At 39.5% G+C, this 20,940-nt stretch overlaps 1 protein-coding gene across 3 annotated transcripts in view; it reads left to right on the top strand.

Moving 5' to 3' along the window:
- RNF130 (ring finger protein 130) overlaps positions 1–20,940 on the top strand; it is a 114,142-nt gene that overhangs the window by 24,762 nt on the left and 68,440 nt on the right. For all 3 annotated transcript variants that reach the window (XM_081035853.1, XM_081035852.1, XM_081035854.1), the window contains exon 2: positions 594–788. In XM_081035853.1, the coding sequence (XP_080891979.1) occupies positions 594–788 (195 nt within the window). The remainder of the gene's footprint in view (positions 1–593; positions 789–20,940) is intronic.

The following is a 20,940-nucleotide window of genomic DNA, read 5'->3' as shown; positions in this document are numbered from 1 at the left end:
ATTAGAGGAATAACCTGTTTCTCCTGATTTTGTGTTACTTTGGCTATTTAAACTTTCAAATATAGGCCAAAAGGGAACTTTTCTAATTTCTTTAGACACTTATGAAGAAATTTGTTCAAGCATGCTTGAATTTGAACAAGACCACTTGGTAATTGAACCAAAGATTAGCTTGGCTTCCTAATTTACCCCAGGCGAAACCAGTCCTGTGTGGAGGTGGTGGGAGGTACAAATGAATGAGCAAAAGTCGGGGGAGGATCAATCTCCGGGGCCCACGGGGTTTCGTGTTTGCCTTTTCTTCCTCCTCTCTCACCAGCCTGCCCTGGATATTACAGTCTTCTTTATTTTTGTCAATCTGTAAAGTTTAACAGAACTTTTCACTATTTTAATTTGCATTACAGGAGTCTCTCTCCCTGTACAGATAAGGATTCAGCCTCATTGTAAGGTCCTTGGTTGGAGGTATTCACAGCTCTGCGGGCAGTGATGTGCTGTAGAGCTGTGTAGTGTTCAGAGAGCACTGAGCACTGTGATCAAGACTTGATTGATTTTATTTATCTACTTGAGAAAAAATGAATGTATTTTTTTCTCTCATTTAGTTGCTGATCATCTGGGCTGTGACCCTCAAACACGGTTCCTGGTCCCTCCTAATATCAAACAGTGGATTGCCTTGCTGCAGAGGGGAAACTGCACATTTAAAGAGAAAATATCCCGGGCTGCTTTCCACAATGCAGTCGCTGTAGTCATCTACAATAATAAGTCCAAAGAGGAGCCAGTCACCATGACTCATCCAGGTAAACAAAAAAAAGTTACAGATTTGTTTTTCCTCCTAGAAGCTATTGCCTCATAGGTAGGCATTCCACCTCCACTGAAACCATACCATTTTCAACCTAATTCTGTGGTTATGTGTATATTTGGTGTTACCATTTGTTTGTTGAGATGCATGTCTTTTCCCCTTAGCTAAATTTGTTTCCTTTTGTTAAATAATGACCAGAAGGGCCTGTTAAAACTTGCGCTTACTAAGTAAGTGGCTGTGATTGAATCCTTCATCATTTTACATTTCTACATTTTGCTTGGTAACTTTAAAAAATATTGTATTAGATTTAGAATCATTCGTCCAGGTATATCATGGATTCTCAAGGCTTACCTGTTTGAGAAGATGCTTTTATCTTGTCAGGATGAGTGTTGAAACTGACTTAGTAATTAACAGAATTGCAGGAGGAACAGTATTATTCATTTTTTGTGGCAGCATTTAGGATACTTCTAATGTAACTGTTTTAATAACAATAGTTGCAACTTATTGAGCACTTACTATATATGTGCCCGGCACTGTGATACAAGCTTTCTTTTGGTTTTTGCTTTTTAATAGACCTTTTTTTTTGGAGTAGTTTTAGCAATAGGAAATGGTTTTATGTTATAATTACATACATAGAAAATTAAAGAGAATAATATGGGAAAGTAAGAACTTACACATTGTAGTTTATTAATTTCATACCTAGAATCATAGAGTACTTTTCGAACTTTAATATGCATATATATCACCTGGGAATCTCGTTAAACTGCAGATTCTGATTCAGTAGGTCTGGGGTACAGCCGGAGAGTCTACTTTTAACAAGTTTCCAGATGATGCTGTGCCACTCTGGTCTGCAGATCTTGCTTCGAGAAACAAGGAAGTAAGACAGGAAACCTAGGCTTTAATCCCAGATTTTCCACCGACTTCCTCTGTGACATAGGCCAAGTTGCCTCCTGAATGGGAAGGCCTCTTGTGAGACTCTAGTCTAATTCTGTGGCAGGCCATGAGTCCCTGGTGTGGGGGACAGCAGCGGAAAATCTGTGTGCTGAGAACTGCTTGCTTTCCTGGCTCATTATTGTGTCACAGCTGCTCTTCTCTCCCTGTAGGATGGTCCTGCCCACGGGAGGGGTGAGGACCATGCATCAGAGCCACTAGATACCCCCCCAACCTGTAACTCCAGGTCTCCAGGGATCGACCTAAAGATTCCTGTTTTGCCCTCCTTTGCTCACATGGTGGTTCTGCCCACCCTTCATTTGAGTAAAGAAAGCTTTATGCTCTGCATTCTAATATGCACTGATACACTGGTGAGAGTTGAAAAAAGACTCCTGGATCACTCCCTCAGTGAATTAACAATCCCAGTCTCCTGCAGTCTTCAGAGCACCTTTTTCTACCTCTTTGACAGTATTGTCCTTTTCCTTTTATATTGTTATTGTTGTTATTTGCATACTTGACTAGCAGTAGGAAAAGTCCTGCAGGTGTCTTTAAGAGAAGTTTGTGTCTTACCTTTCTATTCTCTGCAGTGGGCAACAAAATGCCTGGAACAAAATAAGTGTGCCGCATTGAAATGATTTCATGAAGACATTTAGTTTTGTCAAGCTTTCTTTCAATTTAAGGACACATGTTAACACTCTACATTATTGAGTATAAGTATTTTGTTTTCTTGCCTCATCATTGATGTTTCAAGAGCTTGTTCATGTTTGTTCTAATCGACGTCCTTCATCTGGTGACTGAAGGACATTTTCCCAATGCAGCGTCTATGACATCATTGACAGGAAAGACCGGTCAATTTGCGGTTTTATTTGTTACCTCTAGTTAGCAGAATGAGTTCTTTGTAATGTAGTTAGCGGATATGTGGTAGTATAAAGGGGAAGTTATGGGCTCTTGGGTAGTTTAAAATAATGGACATTTGTCTGAAAGTTAAGGATTTATTTTCCTGGTTTTAAAAAATTTATATAGACTTTACTGTTATTGTTTAACAGTGTTAAATTGTGTCAAATTGAAAACCTCTTTAATAGTTTTATTTGTATGTTGTTAAGAATCTGGAGCTACTTTCCGTTGTTAAAAGGAAGGTGAGGTAATTTAGATAAACATGTAACCAAATAATAATGTTTGTTTTCGGTCATTTTATTAGTCAGTATCAAATGCTTTTTATTCTTCCTTTGTTGATTGAACAGAATTAAGTTGAATGCCTTTTCACCTTTTTTCCATTTTATTCTCTTAAAAATAGAAAACTTGTGTAGCTCTATATTTATTATCTGTAAAATGTAGAATGTTTACTTTGTGAATATAAAAATCACAATGAAAACAAGATAAATCACACCTTGCGAAATACTTTTAAATATCAATAAATTGGGCCACTTGCTATAAATCTATTACCTTTATTCTAAAAACCAATCAAAAAAATGAATCACATAGTAGTCATGCTATTGTTTTACTGTTTAATGTTTTTAGGTTCTAATTAAATATGGATTTAATTACCTCAGAAAAGATGAAGCCTACAGTTTAAGTGTACTGCTATGGGCAGGAAATGACTTTAAATTGTATGTATCTTTTTGCCTTAGTTTGCAAGTACTTGTATATCTTCTTTGTGAGTTTTTTCTAAATATATACATCATTTTAAAAATTCATCGTTATCCAAAAGAAATCTAAAACCGAAACACTTAGGCAGTTACTTTTAAAAAATAGCTTTTTAAAAATAACTGCTGGTGATTCTGTTTTAAAACCTTTTATAAGCTCTGAATTTTTCCTTTAATTCTGTAAATCTTAGGTGGAACTCGAGAGCCCCTCCCTCTGTCAGACACTTGAGATAATTTTTCTGCTAGCTTCCTGTCTGACTTAGATACTGCAGGCTCTATGCAATCCTGAGTCGGTTGTTGGAGCTCTTCGCTTAATTTGCCTTTTTGTCTTTCTCATGCTTATCCTTTCCTCGCCAGCAGCAGAAGAGAAGGGAGCTAATGCAACATAAAGAATCTACAAGGGTTTAGAAATCAGTTCTATAGGTTACAAGCTGAAAGACTTTTTTTACTTAATATCTGTTTCTATGATAGTGACTCTGGCCTCAGAGCTGCAAGCTCAGAGTTCCTCCCACAGGCACAGCTGCTAAGGAAGATGAAGCAGCGTTGCTGCGGGTTAGGGATCTGGTGGGACTCCCTCACCCTTTGATTGGTGCCTTACAGTGCTCAGTTCAGGTTTTTCTCTAGGGGGTGCAGATAAGGGGGATTTGGGGCAGGATAATTCTTTGCGCTGCAGGACTGTTGCATTACAGAATGATTAGCCTCCCAGGCCCCTGCCTACTAACTGCCGGTAGCCCCTCTCCATGTTTGTTCCAGTATAATACCTGGAGATTCCAGACAGACACTTCCTAAGAGGGCGTTTCTGCCCCTGTTGAGACCCTCTGTCAAACTCTGAGCCTACGCTTTAGAGGAGGAATGAAAAGGGGTCCCTCAGTGGTGAGGGGGATGGATAGGCTGTTACTTTTACCCACTTGTTAACATTTCTGGAGTTCTTTATTCCTTTCTGCAGGTCTGAGTTCCATTTGTTGTCGTTGCCCTTTCAACCCAGATCATTTTTTTTGTTTTATCATTTCTTGCTGTGCAGATCTGCTAATGATGAATCCTCTCATTCATTTATCTGAAAATGTCTTTTTTCACCATCATTTTTCAAGAGCATAAATACAGAATTCTGGATTGATGGTATTTTCCTTTCAGCACTTTTAAAATGTTTGTTTTCTAGCCTCATTTTTTTCTAATGAGAAGTTGTTCCTTTTATATACCGAGGTTTTTTTAAGTAAACTTTATTTTTTTAGAACAGTTTTGCATTAATAGAAAAATTGCAAGGATAATACAAAGAATTCCCATGGACTCTGCCCAGTTTCTCCTGTTTCTAACATCTCACATTAGTCTGGTACGTTTGTCGTAATTAATGAACCAAATTGAGGCGTTATTATTACCTGAAGTCCATACTTTATTCGGTTTCCTTAGTTTTTATCCAAAGTCCTTTTTGTGCCGGGATCTCATCCAGGATCCACATCACGTGTAATCCTGGGTCTCCCTAGGCTGCCCTTGGCTGTGACGGTTTCTCAGACTTGTCTTGTTTTTGATGACCTTGACCATGTTGAGGTCTGTTGTTCAGTTGTTTTGTAGAATGTCCCTCAGTTGGGACTAGTTTGATGTTTTTCTCATGATTAGACTGAGCATATGGGTTTAGGGGAGAAAGACCACAGAGGTGTGGTGCCATTCTCATCACAGTGTATCCAGGACACGTACTGACTGCCCACATGAACGGTCATCTGACTGAGATGGTGTTTGTCAGGCTTCTCTGCTCTGTCCACCCAGTATCTTTGGGAGAAGGTCCCTTGGCACAGGGAGTTAGGCTCCATCCTGAGGGCGGAATAGTACGGACTCACTTGGAATTACTCTGCATTGGTGATTTGTCTCTTCTTCATTTATTAATTTACTCAGTCACTTCTATCAGTATGGAATCGTGGATATTTATTTTATGCTCTGTGTTATAATACAATACACTTTGTTTATTTTGTTTCTCAAATTGTTCCAGCTTTGGCCAGTGGGAGCTCTCTCAGCTGGCTACTGTGTCCTTTGACACCCCCCCATTACCGTGGGGGTTGGTTTTTGGTTTGTTTTGCCTTTTGAGCACTTCCTTACTTTCTGGTGCCATAAGATGCTCCAGGCTCTTGTCTATATTTCCTGTCCCAGTCCTGGAATCAGCGATCTCTCCAAGGAACCCTGGTTTGTATTTATTGGAGAATGATATTAGAAATCTGGGCATTGGGTATACTGGTTATTGTTCAGGTTTTGTTGCTTCTTGGCCCTCTCAGCTGAGGGAGCATGAAAATATATGAGGTGTGATCAAACAATGTGGTGAATGTTTAAAAAAAATTTATTACAGTAAAAGACACATTGCCATTAATCCCCCTCAAAATGCTCCCCCTCACTTCAGACACCCTTATCCCATCATTCTTGCCACTTTCTGAAGCAGTTCTGGAAGTCCTCTTTCATGAGTGTCTTTAGTTGTGCTACTGTGGCTGCCTCGAATCATTTTGACTTTGGGGAAGAGCCAGAAGTTGCACGGTGCCAGATCTGGTGAATAAGGTGGATGAGGACACACTGTAATGTTTTTGACAGAAATTGCCGTACCGGAAGTGATGTGTGACATGGAGTGTTGTCATGATGGAAGGTGATTTACCGCACACTTTAGAACACACTTTCTCTCAGCCATAGCTCACACCCGACTGACTGCACCAAACAAGTTGAAACTTGTCACACACTGTTACTAAGGTTCGATGCGGTGCTTCCCGTATTGAAGATCCCTGCCTTTTCATTGGATGGCACTCGGCAGCAGCATTCACCGTATTTTGCGATCGCAATGGAAAGGCTCTGTGTCACACCACTTCTGTTATAGCAATTTCTGTCAAATAAAAACGTTACGGTGTGTTGTCATCCAGCTTATTCCCCAGGTCTGGCACTGCAACTTCTGGTTGTTCCCCAGACTCAAAATGACATGAAAGGTAAACGTTTTGAATCGATTCAGGACATCGAGGCAGCCACGACAGCGCAACTAAAGACATTCACAAAAGAGAACTCCCAGTACTGCTTCAGAAAATGGTAAGAACGATGGGATAAGTAGGTCTCAAGTGAGGGGGAGTATTTTGAGGGGGATTAATGGCAATGTGCCTTTTACTGTAATAAATTTATTTTTTATTTAAACATTCACCATTATTGTTGGATCACACCTCATGTGCGTATACTGACGCCTGTGTATACACATCGGTAAGTATTACTATATGTAACTATCTGTATCTATATTACACTAATAATAAGTTCACACTAATGCCTTCAACTCGAATCCATTACCACAGGGATCATTCTAGCCTCTTCCCCTTGCTTATCTGTAAATTTCCCCTCCCACAGAGAGACACCTGACCCCCACCGTCCATTTTTGTAATTGTTCAATTCACTGAGCTCTCAGACATAGATTCTGAAATATAAATAACAGACTTGAAGGCTTAGAGTTCAGGTGCTTGGTGTGAAAGCCAATGTAGGCTTCTTTCCTCTCAGATATTCTCTGGTTGGATGCCTAACTCTATACTTAACCTTTTCCCCCAGCCATTTAAAATTCTTGCATCAAAAACTTGTAAGTATCTTAATTTGAAAATGACACAAAATTAGGTGGATCTTGGAACACATACAACCACAAAAAGAAAGTACTCATTAAGTCCACCTGCAAATGGGTTCAAAAATTAGTAACGGGTTTGTGGAGACCTGTCTTAACTAACAGTTCAAGTGAAGGACTCCTGGGAACCTTCCATCATAAGCTGAATGTATGCTAACATCTGCCACGGCTGCTAAAAAATAAAGCTTGGGCTGTATCCCTGGTGAACAGAACTTTCAAATGTAGGGAGATGTTAGTCTCATGCTGCTTTTGATATTGGAACTATTGTGTTCATAAAGACATTGGAAAACTGATGTCCAAAAGAAAACAGGATGGAAAATGTCTGATCAATGTTTTATCAAACACATTTTGGCATTTGAGCATCAAAATCAATACTGATAGTATTAATAATTATTTCAGCCCATTAAATAAAACTGATGTCCAAAAGAAAACAGGATGGAAAATGTCTGATCAATGTTTTATCAAACACATTTTGGCATTTGAGCATCAAAATCAATACTGATAGTATTAATAATTATTTCAGCCCATTAAATAAAACAGGAACTATGAGTTCCTGCTGATCTAAAAAGTAAAAGAGTAAATTGAAAGTTTGATTTACCTAGTCTATCATAGTACCTCCCCACAGAATACTTCCTAATTACAAAGCGGGAAAGAGTGACTTCACAGTGGACATGCCCGGAGGACATCACTATGATCCAAGTGAACTTCAGCAGGAATGGGATATGTCACAGATGTGCCACCTGGTAGCATATGCTGAAAAGAGCAGAGCAGCACTTGTGCTGTGCTAGGGGTACATGACCTGACCCAGCCACAAGGAAACACCAGACAAATCCAGAATGAGGGACATACTACAGAATAACTGCTCTGTAATCTTCAGAAGTATCAAGGTCATGAACATGGAGGAAATTCTGAACGACTGTCCCAGACTGACGCAGACTAACGACCGTGATGGCTGAGTGCAATCCCTGGTCCGGTCTGGACATAAAGGGCATTGCTGAGGGACTGGGGGACTGGGGAGACTCGCAGATGGGACAGCAGTAATGCCTCAGTGTTGATTTCTCGAAATGGGTGGTTATACTCTGTTTATAAATGGTTTTTTGTTTGTAGGAGAATACACACTAAATATTTGGGGGTGATGAGGCATCATGCCAGTAACTTACTCTTGAATGGTTTTAAGAGAAGAGGTTTTTATATATTCCCAACTTTTCTGTAAGTGTTAGAGTCTTTAAAAATATTTTTAAAGAGTGAATAATGTGTTATTCTAGGAACAGTTAGTATGGAGAAAAGACTGAGGTGGAGTTCCAGGGAAGCTGTCCTTAACTATTTGAAGAACTGTTGTGTGGAGGAGGAAATACACTGATTCTGTATGTACAGCTTGAAGTCGGGGTGTTTCTTACATTTAATGGCATCTTACAATTTATTGACAGGGTTTTTCTTCTTTGTTACACACAGTGATGATGCACCTTACAGTTGATGGTATTTTGTACCATCAGTAAGTGCGATACAGTTTATTTGGTGGTGCTTCTCCAGAGAAAAGAGCCAAAAGCCATGAATGGGCAGTTAGGAATCAAGATTTTAGTTATAAAGACTTTTTCTTTTTTTCTTTTTTCTTTTGTAATTAAAGTTTATTGGGGAGACAATTGTTAGTAAAGTTACATAGATTTCAAGTATACAATTCTGTATTACATCATTTATATATCACATTGTGTGTTCACCACCCAGAGTCAGTTCTCCTTCCGTCACCATATATTTAATCCCTCTTATTCTCATCTCCCTCCCCCCTCCCCCCTTGCCCTCTGGTAACCACTAAACTATTGTCTGTTTCTATGAGTTTTTGTTTCTTCATTTGTTTGTCTTGTTCTTTTGTTGTTTTTGGTTTATATACCACATATCAGTGAAATCATATGGTTCTCTGTTTTTTCTGTCTGACTTATTTCGCTTAGCATAATCGCAAGGTCCATACATGTTGTCGCAAATGGTACTATTTTATTTTTTCTTATGGCAGAATAGTATTCCATTGTGTATATATACCACAACTTTTTTATCCAGTCATGTATCGAAGGACACTTTGATTTCCATGTCTTGGCCACTGTAAATAAAGCAGTGAACACTGGACACATATATCTTGACAGATAAATGTTTTCAGATTTTTTGGGCATATATCCAAGAGAGGTATTGCTGGGTCATACGGTAATTCTATTCTTAATTTTTTAAAGAACCTCCACACTGCCTTCCATAGCAGCTGCACCAGTCTGCATTCCCACCAACTAATTAGAGAAATGCAAATAAAAACCTCACCCCAGTCAGAATGGCTATCATCAACAAGACAAACAGTAACAAGTGTTGGAGAGGCTGTGGAGAAAAAGACGACCTTTTCTAATACCCCAAACCACCTATGTATAGAAACAGCTACCTAAAAAGAGTCAGTAGTTTATGGGGGTTTCTGTATTATGTCAAAGGTGACCCCCTGAGAACCCTTTTAACTAAAAGATTCTGTGATTCTGCTGACTAGTGATTTGTCTTCCTCATTACTCCCCCTACCTCTCTGTCTCTGAAGGAAGAAGATGGCTCTCTCTTCAATGCAGGTCTTTGCTCCTACTCTCTTTTCCTCTTTATGTCATGGAAAAACAGATCATGTGATGAATGCATGCAGTTGGGAGATAGTATAAGAAGAAAACAAGTTGACATTTGAGTGCTAGGCATGGAGCCTTTGCTGTACTTGTATGAGACTGGAGAACTTCCTGCCCAAGAAATAAAGGAACAAGGGCTCAGTAGACGCTTGTTCTTTGTGAGGACAAACTAGGGCTGTGTGTCATCAGGAATTATCATGTGACTAGACTCACTCAATGACTCAGACTCTGAGCTCCCACCTGTATGTCAGTCAGCCTCGTGGCAGGAAATTTAGGTTCAGGATTCAGCACAGTTACAAGTTAGGACTGTGATTCTGGACACCCACTAGGTACAATGGTGTTGGCATTTTCTTGATTCCGTACCGCTGCTTTCACACCAGTACACTTTCCCCTGACAGAACTCCCCCTTTCATTCTCCTGCTCCACACCCTGTGCTCCCCTGTGGCAGTCATTTGCTTCCCTGCTGTCACGGCTCCACACCTATCAGCAGCCTTGGCTCCTGGCGTCCTTAGCACGCAGAGTCCTGCCCCCATCGGGCCTTCTTCAAGATCCATGTGGAAAGTGAACACCCTAACCTAAAATTCCTTCCTCTGGTCCTTTGACCGTTCACCTCGCCAGAAACCTGGTCCCATAGCTACTCCCCTGGGCCTCACTGTCTCCTGGAATTGTGGTAGCTCTTGTGTCTCAACTCCACTGTTCTCATCTGATCGAGGCTTCTCCCTTTCTTCCCTCTCTTCTGTCATGTGGTTTTGTTGAAGCTTCCAGTCCTTTGGGCCCTCTCTCCTATCCTCCCTCCCTCTTTACTCCCCCATTCCATCTAGACCACACAAGCCACGGTTTCAGTCACTGACCAGCGTTTCATTTGGTCAATACGGAGTGTCTACTATCACGTGACTGTCAGTTACCTTTACGCCCGTTTGGCTCCCAAATGCCTTGGATGTCAACGTAAGGAGTTTGAACTTTATTTAGCTGACAGAAGGGACACATCAAAAGCTCTGGACAGAGGAATGACATGAATGACATGACAAATGCGTGTTTTAGAAAAGCCACTGACAGATCTCAGCAGGAAATCTCTAATTGATATAATGTGTCATGTACACGTCAGAATTACTGCTATTCATTTCATAAAAGAATGTAGTGTATCTTCTTTTTCCTCTTGAGTTCTTTAAGGGGCCAGTAAAGAGAAGAAGGAGTACTAGGTTTGAAGAAGTGAAAGTATTATAGACGAACATTTGAGACAAACTTCAGTTAAGCCAGTGGGAGTGAGAGTGAGAAGGTCCAGACTATGAGTGAGCAGACTCATTGAGACACAAGCAGCTAGGCCAGGCTGGTTGCTGCCAGCTTACTGAGATGGTGTTCTAGAAAGTCCCTGAGCTACACCTAACTTCCCTCAGCGGCAGCCATTCTAGATCTCTAAAGCGATTTTCATCTCTTTCGCTTCAAGTATGTGGTGTTCTGCTTTACATAGAAATAGGTCATTGAATTATATAGGAACAACTCTGAGGCCATTGATAGTAACCTACCAGAAGTTACAAAAGTATCAGGAGATACCTTAATGTGGAAATGCAGCATCCCCTCAAACTTTTTATGGGACATTTTCTACAATTATCTCAGAGCTTTAAAATTCCTGAAAACATTAGCAGTTGATTTGAACTGAATAAATAAGTTCATCTGTTAAGGTATAAAACCTCTGCTAAATGGGATATTGTGCAGGGTTGTTTTCTTAAAAAAACAGGTAAGCTTACGGTAAAAAAGTAAAAAAAGCACCTCAGACCACTCACTTGCTGTCTTCCTGGATCTGCCTTTCTAGGGTTAAAGGGTCTGCTGCCCAGCTGAACTGGGCTTGCCTGAGATTTCTTCCCAAGAGGCTCAGATTTCTGGGAGTGGGGATGGGGGGAGGGGACTCCCTGAGCTGAGGCTGGACTCCTCTGGAAGCCAGGAGGATTGTGTGGGTCAGCAGGTGCCTGAGGGCTTTCCAAGCTGATAGGGAGGAGTTCAAGAGAGGGAATAGTAGTTCCAAAATTCTGTGGGGGGGGGGGCTTTTTTATTTCCTCCTGAGCACGCCTTCCTGTACTTTGGGTGAGTAATAAAAACACGAATAGGATTAGTTCCGAAAGCTATGGCATTTACTGAGCATCTGCCCTGAGCCCTGCAGGTAATACCTCATCTTTTGAAAGAAGAAACTGAAGTTCAGAGAGTTTAAGTATCATGCTGGGATTTGAACCTACACCTTCTGGCTCCAGAGCCCAAAGGATTTTAATTCTGAGGTTTCTTTTGTTAGGCCCTGAAAATTTATTTTGTAGTATGGATTATAGCAGCATTGCCATATTTTTCCATTTATCTCTTTTCCCATTAAAAAATAGAATTGCTAGGAATGGTGTGTGTGGGGGTCTTGTTTACAGAAAAATTGCCCACCCAGCAGTTCTATTCTATTTATGGGAAAACAGATAGGAAAAGATGTTACGTCCTCTCATTACAGAACCACTTTACACAGTGTAGGAGAAATTACAGTGGTAGAAAGTCACCATTTTGCACACTGTGGTAGTAACTCAGGCCAGCATCAGTGGGGGCTGAGAGCATTAAATGAAAGCTTATTGGGGAACTGGATATTCTGAGATCATCACCCCACAGATAGCTTATTAATTAAAAAGAAAAAAGCATTTGTTTATAGGGGAGAAACCTGGCAGACAACAGATTAGCTAAGTGACAAAATTTGCCATCACCAGTAAAGGTAAAACTCAACATACATATCCTAATGTGCTTACTTGAAGCACAGAGCTCACCTATGTAGCATTCCTACCAAAAATGTTTATTTCAAAGAAACATGTCCCAAATAAAAGAACAGAAGAAACCTCCAGAAGTGGAACCAAATGAAACAGAGGTAACCAACCTATCAGAGACAGAGTTCAGAACACTGATGATAAGAATGTTTAAGGAGCTTAGAGACGACATAAAGAAGGATGTAGAAATCATAACGAACAACCAGGTAGAACTAAAAGAACACAATTACTGAAATAATGAACTCACTTGAAGGAATTACCAGCAGGTTAGACGAAGCAGAGGATCGAATCAGCGACTTAGAAGACAAGTTAGCAGAGATCACCCAAAGAGAACAACAGAAAGAAAAAAGAATAAAAAACAGTGAAGATGGTTTAAGAGACCTCTGGGATAACATCAAGCGCAACAACATGTGCATCATAGGAATACCAGAAGGTGAGGAGAGGAAGCAAGGGATTGAGAACATATTTGAAGTAATAATGTCTGAAAACTTCCCTAACCTGATGAAGGAAACCAACATACAAGCCCAGGAAGTGCAGAGAGTTCAAACCAGGATAAACCCAAACAGGTCCACACCAACACATTATAGTTAAAATGGCAAAGCTTAAAGACAAAGAGAGAATCCTAAAAATAGCAAGAGAAAGACAGAGGGTTACATTCAAGGGAACTCCCATAAGATTATCAAATGACTTTTCTACGGAAACATTGAAGGCCAGGAGGGAGTGGCAGGAGATACTCAGAGTGATGGAAAACAAAGGCCTACAACCTAGATTGCTTTATCCAGCAAGGCTATCATTTAAAGTTGATGGAGAGATAAAGAGCTTCCCAAAAAAGAATAAAGGAATTTATTACCACCAAGCCAGCATTGCAAGAAATACTAAAAGGACTTCTGTAAATAAAAGAAAGATGAAAACAATCTAACTACAAATTTAAAAATGGCAATAACTATGTACCTATCAATAATCACTTTAAATGTAAACGGATTAAATGCGCCAATCAAGAGACATAGGGTGGCTGAGTGGATAAGAAAGCATGACCCTTGTATATACTGTATACAAGAGATTCACCTCAGATCAGAAGACACACACAGGCTGAAAGTGAAGGGTTGGAGTAAGATATTTCATGCAAATGGAAATGAGAAAAAAGCTGGAGTTGTAATACATATATCTGACAAAATAGACTTTAAAATGAAGAACATATTAAAACACAAAGATGGGCACTGTATAATGATAAAGGGATCGATCCAACAAGAGGACAGAACCCTAGGAAACATCTATGCACCCAACATAGGAGCACCTAAATATATAAAACAGATATTGACTGACATAAAGACAGAGATCAACAGTAACACTATCATAGTAGGGGACTTTAACACACCTCTAACAACAAGGGACAGGTTTTCCAGACAGAAAATCAATATGGAAACAACAGCCTTAAATAATACATTGGACCACTTGGATTTAATCGATATTTTCAGAGCATTTCACCCCAATGCTACAAAATACACGTTTTTCTCAAGCACACATGGAACATTTTCCAAGATAGACCATATGTTAGGCCACAAAACAAGTCTTGATAAATTTAAGAAAATTGAAATCATACCAGTTGTCTTCTCTGACCACAGTTCTATGAAATTAGAAATTAACTACAGGAAAAAAACTGGAAGACACCAATTAACTACAGAAAAAAAACTGGAAGACACCAATTCATGGAGGCTGAATAACATGTTACTAAATAATGAATGGGTCAAGCAGGAGATCACGGAAGAAATCAAAAGATATCTCGAGACAAACGAAAATGAAAACATGACGACCCAAAATCTATGGGATGCTGCGAAAGCAGTCATAAGAGGGAAATTCATAGCACTGCAGGCCTACCTAAAGAAACAAGAAACATCACTAGTCAACAGTTTATCTTCACACTTAAGGGATCTGGAAAAAGAACAGCAAAATAAGCCCAAAGGTAGCACAAGGAAGGAGATAATAAAGATCAGAGCAGAAATAAATGAAATAGAAACCAGAAAAACAATACAAAAGATAAATGAATCCAAGAGTTGGTTCTTAGAGAAGATAAACAAAATAGACAAACTTTTAGCCAGACTCATTAAAAAAAAGAGAGAGAGGACCCAAATTAATCAAATCAGAAATGACAGAGGAGAAGTGACAACAGACACCGCAGAAATACAAAAAAAAAAATTTAAGAAATTACTATGAGCAACTATATGCCAACAAATTTGACAATCTGGAAGAAATGGACAATTTTTAGAGGCGTACAACCTTCCAAGGCTAACTCAAGAAGAAACAGAAAACCTGAATAGACTGATTACCACCAGGGAAATTGAATCAGCAATCAACAATCTCCCAACAAACAAAAGCCCTGGATCAGATGACTTTATAGGTGAATTTTACAAAACGTTCAAAAAAGAATTATCACCTATTCTCCTCAAGCTCTTCCAAAAAAATCCAGGAGGGAAGACTCCCAAACACTTTTTACAAAGCCACTATTACCCTGATCCCAAAATCAGACAAAGACACCACAAAAAAAGAAAACTACAGGCCAATATCGATAATGAACATAGATGCAAAAATTCTCAACAAAATATTAGCAAACAGAATTCATCAATACATTGAAAAGATCATACACCATGATCAAGTGGGATTCATTTCTGGTATGCAAGGGTGGTTCAACATCTGCAAATCAATTAATGTGATACACCACATTAACAAAATGAAAAATAAAAATCACATGATCATATCAATAGATGCAGGAAAAGCATTTGATAAAATCCAGCAGCCATTTATGATAAAAACCCTTAAGAAAGTGGGAATACAGCGATCATATCTCAACATAATAAAGGCCATATATGATAAACGCACAGCTAACATCATACTCAATGGGGAAAAGCTAAAACCATTCCCCCTAAGATCAGGAACAAGACAAGGTTGCCCACTTTCTCGACTTCTATTCAGCATAGTGCTGGAAGTTCTAGCCACAGCAATCAGACAAGAAAAAGAAATAAAAGGCATCCAAATTGGTAAGGGGGAAGTAAAATTGTCATTATATGCAGATGATATGATGCTATATATAGAGAAACCTAAAGACTCCACCAAGAAACTATTAGAGCTGATAGATGAATTTAGTAAAGTAGCAGGATACAAAATTAATATTCAGAAATCAGTTGCATTTGTATATACCAATAATAAAACTTCAGAAGGAGAAATTAAAAAAGCAATCCCATTTACAATTGCTCCAAAGACTATAAAATACCTGGGAATAAATTTAACCAAATAAGTAAAAGATTTGTACTCAGAAAATTATAAGACACTGAAGAAAGAAATGAAAGATACAAATAGATGGAAACACATACTATGTTCATGGATAGGAAGAATTAATATAATTAAAATGTCCATACTGCCTAAGGCAATATACATATTCAGCGCAATTCCTATCAAACTACCTATGACGTTTTCCACAGAAATAGAACATATAGTCCTAAAATTTATATGGGACCATAAAAGACCCCGGACAGCCTCAGCAATCTTGAGAAATAAGAACAAAGTGGGAGGTATAACAATACCTGACATCAAATTATACTACAAGGCTACAGTAATCAAAACAGCATGGTACTGGCATAAAAACGGACACATAGATCAATGGAACAGAATAAAGAGTCCAGAAATAAATCCATGCCTATATGGCTATTTAATCTACGACAGTGGAAGCAAGAATGTACGATGGGGTAAAGACAGTCTATTCAATAAATGGTGCTGGGAAACCTGGACAGACACATGCAAAAAAATGAAGCTGGACCACCTACTTACACCATATACAAAAGTAAATTCAAAATGGCTTAAAGACTTAAATGTAAGATCTAAAACCATAAAATACTTGGAAGAAACTTCACAGACATTACCCGGAGTAAGATTTTTACTGATATATCCCCTCGCGCAAGGGAAGTAAGAGAAAAAATAAATGTGGGATTACATCAAACTAAAAAGTTTTTTCACAGCAAAGGAAACCATCAATAAAACAAAAAGGGATCCTACTGAATGGGAAAAGATATTTGCTAATGATATATCTGATAAGGGCTTAATATCACAAATTTATAAAAAACTCATTCAACTCCAAAAAAACAACCCAATTAAAAATTGGTCAGAGGACGTGAAGAGACATTTTTCTAAAAAGGACATACAGATGGCAAACAGACATACGAAGAAATGCTCAACCTCACTAACCATCAGAGAAATGCAAATAAAAACCACAATGATATACCACCTCACCCCAGTCAAAATGGCTATCATCAATAAATCCACAAATAACAAGTGCTGGCGCAGATGTGGAGAAAAGGGAACACTTGTGCACTGTTGGTAGGATCGCAGATTGGCGCAGTCACTATGGAAAACAGTATGGAGGTATCTCAAAAATCTGAAAATGGAACTACCTTATGATCCAGCAATTCCACTCCTAGGCATCGATCCCGAGAAATCCAAAACTCCAATTCAAAAATCTTTATGCACTTCTATGTTTATTTGCAGCACTTTACACAATAGCCAAGACATGGAAACAACCAAAATGCCCATCAGTAGATGACTGGATTAAGAAACTGTGGTACATTTATACAATGGAGTATTTCCCAGCCATAAAGAAGAAAGAAATCTTACCATTTGCAACAACATGGATGGACCTAGAGAACATTATGTTAAGTGAAATAAGTCAGACAGAGAAAGACAAATACCATATGATCTCACTTATATGCGGAATCTAAAGAAAAGAATAAGTGAATGAACTAATCAGAAACAGTTTTGGAGACAAGGAGGAAAAACTGAGGGTTGTTAGATGGGCGGGGGGGTAGGGATAAGGGGGAAGGTGAGGGGATTAGAAAACAGTCGGTAACCACAAGATGGCCACGGGGTTTTGAAAAGTAATTTGGGGAGCGTAATCAATAATGTTGTAAAGATGTTGTAGGGTATCTGATGGACACATGCCCCATTTGGGAGACCACCTCAGGGAAGATGTAGATGCCTGATCACTGCACTGCACACCTGAAGCTGAACAATAATGAATGCCAACTATAATTATGTATATGTGTGTGTATATATATGTATATACGTACAAGAAGCGGAGTACAGCATTAGGAATAGAGACAGTGGAAATGTAATGGCTGTGTGCGAAGTCAGAGGGGTAGTGGATGGGGGAAGGGGTTGTCACTGTGTGAGGGATATAAATGATAAACGTCTAAGTATTACTTTGTCTTGTGCACCTGAAACTAATAAAAAATAAAAAACGGGGGGAAAAACTACAATGAGATGCCATTAAAAAAAAAAAGTTTATTTTACAGATCTAATCATGAGGAAACAATCAGACAAGTCCAGAGTGAGGGACATTTTCAAAACATTGGCCTGGGTCTTTCAGAAAGGTCAGTGTCGTAAATGACCAAGTGACTAAGAATGTGCTTTAGATCTGAGGAGACTAACACGACAAGACAGCTAAGGGCATTGCGCACAAGACCTGATTGGGTCCTGGGTGCTAAGCTAAACGGTTCTGAAAGCCATTATGAGAACCAGGCAGCACCGTTTGCATGTGGACCGGATATTGCAGAGGAATGTTGTATCAGACTTCATTTTCTTGAGTGTGATAAATGAACTGCATCTTTGTTCTTAGAAGATAATGCTGAAGTATTAAGTAGGTCATGTCATGTTTGCAACTTATCTCAATTGGCTCAACAACAATAAATACATACAGAAAAGGTAAAATGTCGCCAGTTGACAGATCTAAGTAAAAAGTGCATGTGTGTTCATATAGTATTGAAACTGTTCTGTGGGTTTGAAAATTCTCAAAATAAAAGAACAAAGAATTGAATTGTTTGTGAAAGATGCCAAACTCAAGAACTGGAAGCATAGATTCACATTAAATGATAACAGTGCAGAACATTTTCAAGAAAATATGTGAAAGCAGGGATCACAGCTAGTTTTTACTTCTCATTTCTGGTAAACTAACCCTGGCTGCCAGGCATATTGGAATTCATGAGTTTCTGAGGTCACATCCATGATTTCTTAGCAATGTTTGCCAGGGACCTCGATATGAGGGTGGTGATGGATGTTCCAAATATTTGCCCTCTCTCCTTGAATGTTTACATCATTCCAGTCTAATGAGTCCTTAACTACTTGATTGAAACCTAGTTGCATCCTGAAGCTTACATTTCTGGCATTAATATCCCCCAGAGGCTGAGCCAAGTCTGCACAAATCTTTAAAAGTCAACTGTCTGAGGTGTCCTAAATCAGCGTCTTTGAGGCCAGATCAGCTTTACAGGTGAGGAATGAGGTCAGTGAACCTCCCCTGAAATCACCAGAATTGGGAGGGGCTTTTCTCCTAATAGGGGTCCCCTATTTTCAGATTCTTGAAGGGATTTACTGCCAAAAATGCTTAAGAACCTAATACCTTTGCTATTCCAGTGATCTGTAATTATTTTCATTTGGCGTGACCTGCAGTGTCTTAGTCTCCTTTCCTGTCACTCTGCCTGGCATCTGCTGGCCTGATGGGACTACCTGTGTCTGGCTCCTCTCTCTAGTCCCTTTCAGAGCCCCCTTTGCCCTTTGAGGGTAGATGCAGTTTTCATGTAATCAAGAGCAGGTGTGGAGGAACAAACACCGCTGTGTATGTTTCCTTTACAACACACACAAGGGACTTAACTGCTGACACTTCTGGTCACCAAATGTGTGTGGGGTTTTCCTTACACCAAGCAATTCTCAGCTCCACCAGCTGGATGTCCTATAATTCAATTTGATTCTGACACTGTCTACCTAGAGAGAGCATCTGATCCTGCAGGCTAAGGGCTCAGCCCCACAAGACCTCCCCCCCACCCTCTCTTCGGAAGCCAGTCACAAGTCCCAGGTTACCTATCACCTGTACTTCTGACCAACTGGCTATAAATGGAGGTACCACAACCCCCTCCTCAGGTTCAAAAATTTATTAGAATGGCTCACAGAACTCAGGAAAACACATCTACTGGTTTATTATAAAGGGTTTAATAAAGGCTACAGATAACCAGCCAGATGAACAATTACATAGGACAGGGTATGGGGAAAGGGGTTGCTGTACCCCACCCTCCCAGCACCTCCATGTGTTCACCAACCCCAAAGCTCTCCAAACCCCATATTTTGGGGATTTTTATGGAGGCTTCATCACATAGGCACGATGGATGGTTAGCTGAGTGTCCGGCCCCTCCCCTCCCCAGAGGATGGGGACAGAGCCGACAGTTCCAAGCTTCTCCCATGGCCTGGTCTTACTGGTGACCAGTGCCCATCCTGAAGCTATCCAGGAGCCCACCCAGAGCACAAGATGCTTCTGTCACCCAGGAAATTCCATGGGATTTAGGAGCTCTGTGTCAGGAACCGAGTCAAAGACAAAGATTCTCTTAATGTTTATCACTTAGGAAATTTCAAGGCTTTTAGGAACCCTGTGCCGGGAATCTGGGGCAGAGACCCTGTGTGTGTGTGTGTGTAGTTTTTTATTTCACAGCAAGTAATTTTTCTCTCTCTTTGAAAGGTGCACATTAAGGAGCCTTAAACATAGTAGGTGCTCAATAAATATTGTTGAATTGATGGTGGAAATAATTAAACACTTCTTTTCCCAAACAGCTTTCCAACTGAAATTAGGTGGCGCTCATTTAGTGTTCTTTGAATGAGTAACATTGCATGGATTGGTTCCCTTGGCTACCTGTGCAGCTTTCTCTGCTCCTTTGCAGCTTGAATCTTCAAGAGGGAGCTTCAGAGCTGATTTCTAAAACCGAGTTTGTACCTGGTGTGATTATAAAGCAATGAGACTGATTGTCATGTGTCGTGTGTGGGATCCGTCTCAGTTACTTTATAGCCATACCTGGTATCTTATTCCGCAGACCATTGCCTGTTGAACAACATTTTAAAAGCACAAAGCTAAAGTGTTTAAATGGAAATTTAAAATGGGTTAGCGTAATATTATAATTTTCTCTAACTTACTGATCAGATCTCTTATTTCAGAAAGATAATTAGATGTTAACTTTATTGCTTGCTTTAATTTTGCAGTTTTCATTTTATTTGGAGGTTTTAATTAGTCAAAACCCCTGTTCTGATTAAGTGGCTGGCACAATTTTGAACAAAGGTTTATGTTCCATTGGGTTACATTTTTCATACAACTTTTAATTATTGAATTTCTTTTCAGTTGCATGTGGTCTTTTGACTGTACATGATACAAGCATAGTCCTTTTAGTTAAAAATGATAAACATACGCATATAAACCAAATATTTGGTAGTAGTAGTCATCGAAGAATTCTTTGAAAGGGCAAGTTTTGAGGGATTGCTTATTTTGTTTTAGTAGTTTACATTTATATACACAAACCTTATTCAGATTTGAATAAGTGGTTATAATTTGCTCTTTCCCCAAATAAAATGTTTATTCTCCTTCCGCTGACTCCCAGGTTCTTTGGGGCTCTTTGAAGAAGAAAAATTGTAAAAGTTGCATGTTGCCACAGGCAGCTTCAGCTTATGAAAGGACGATCACTGACAGCTAGATGGGTGGTAG

This window comes from Rhinolophus hipposideros, assembly GCF_964194185.1.
Source record: "Rhinolophus hipposideros genome assembly, chromosome: 23".
Classification (NCBI taxonomy): Eukaryota; Metazoa; Chordata; class Mammalia; order Chiroptera; family Rhinolophidae; genus Rhinolophus; species Rhinolophus hipposideros.
This window is presented reverse-complemented; position numbering and strand designations above follow the sequence as displayed.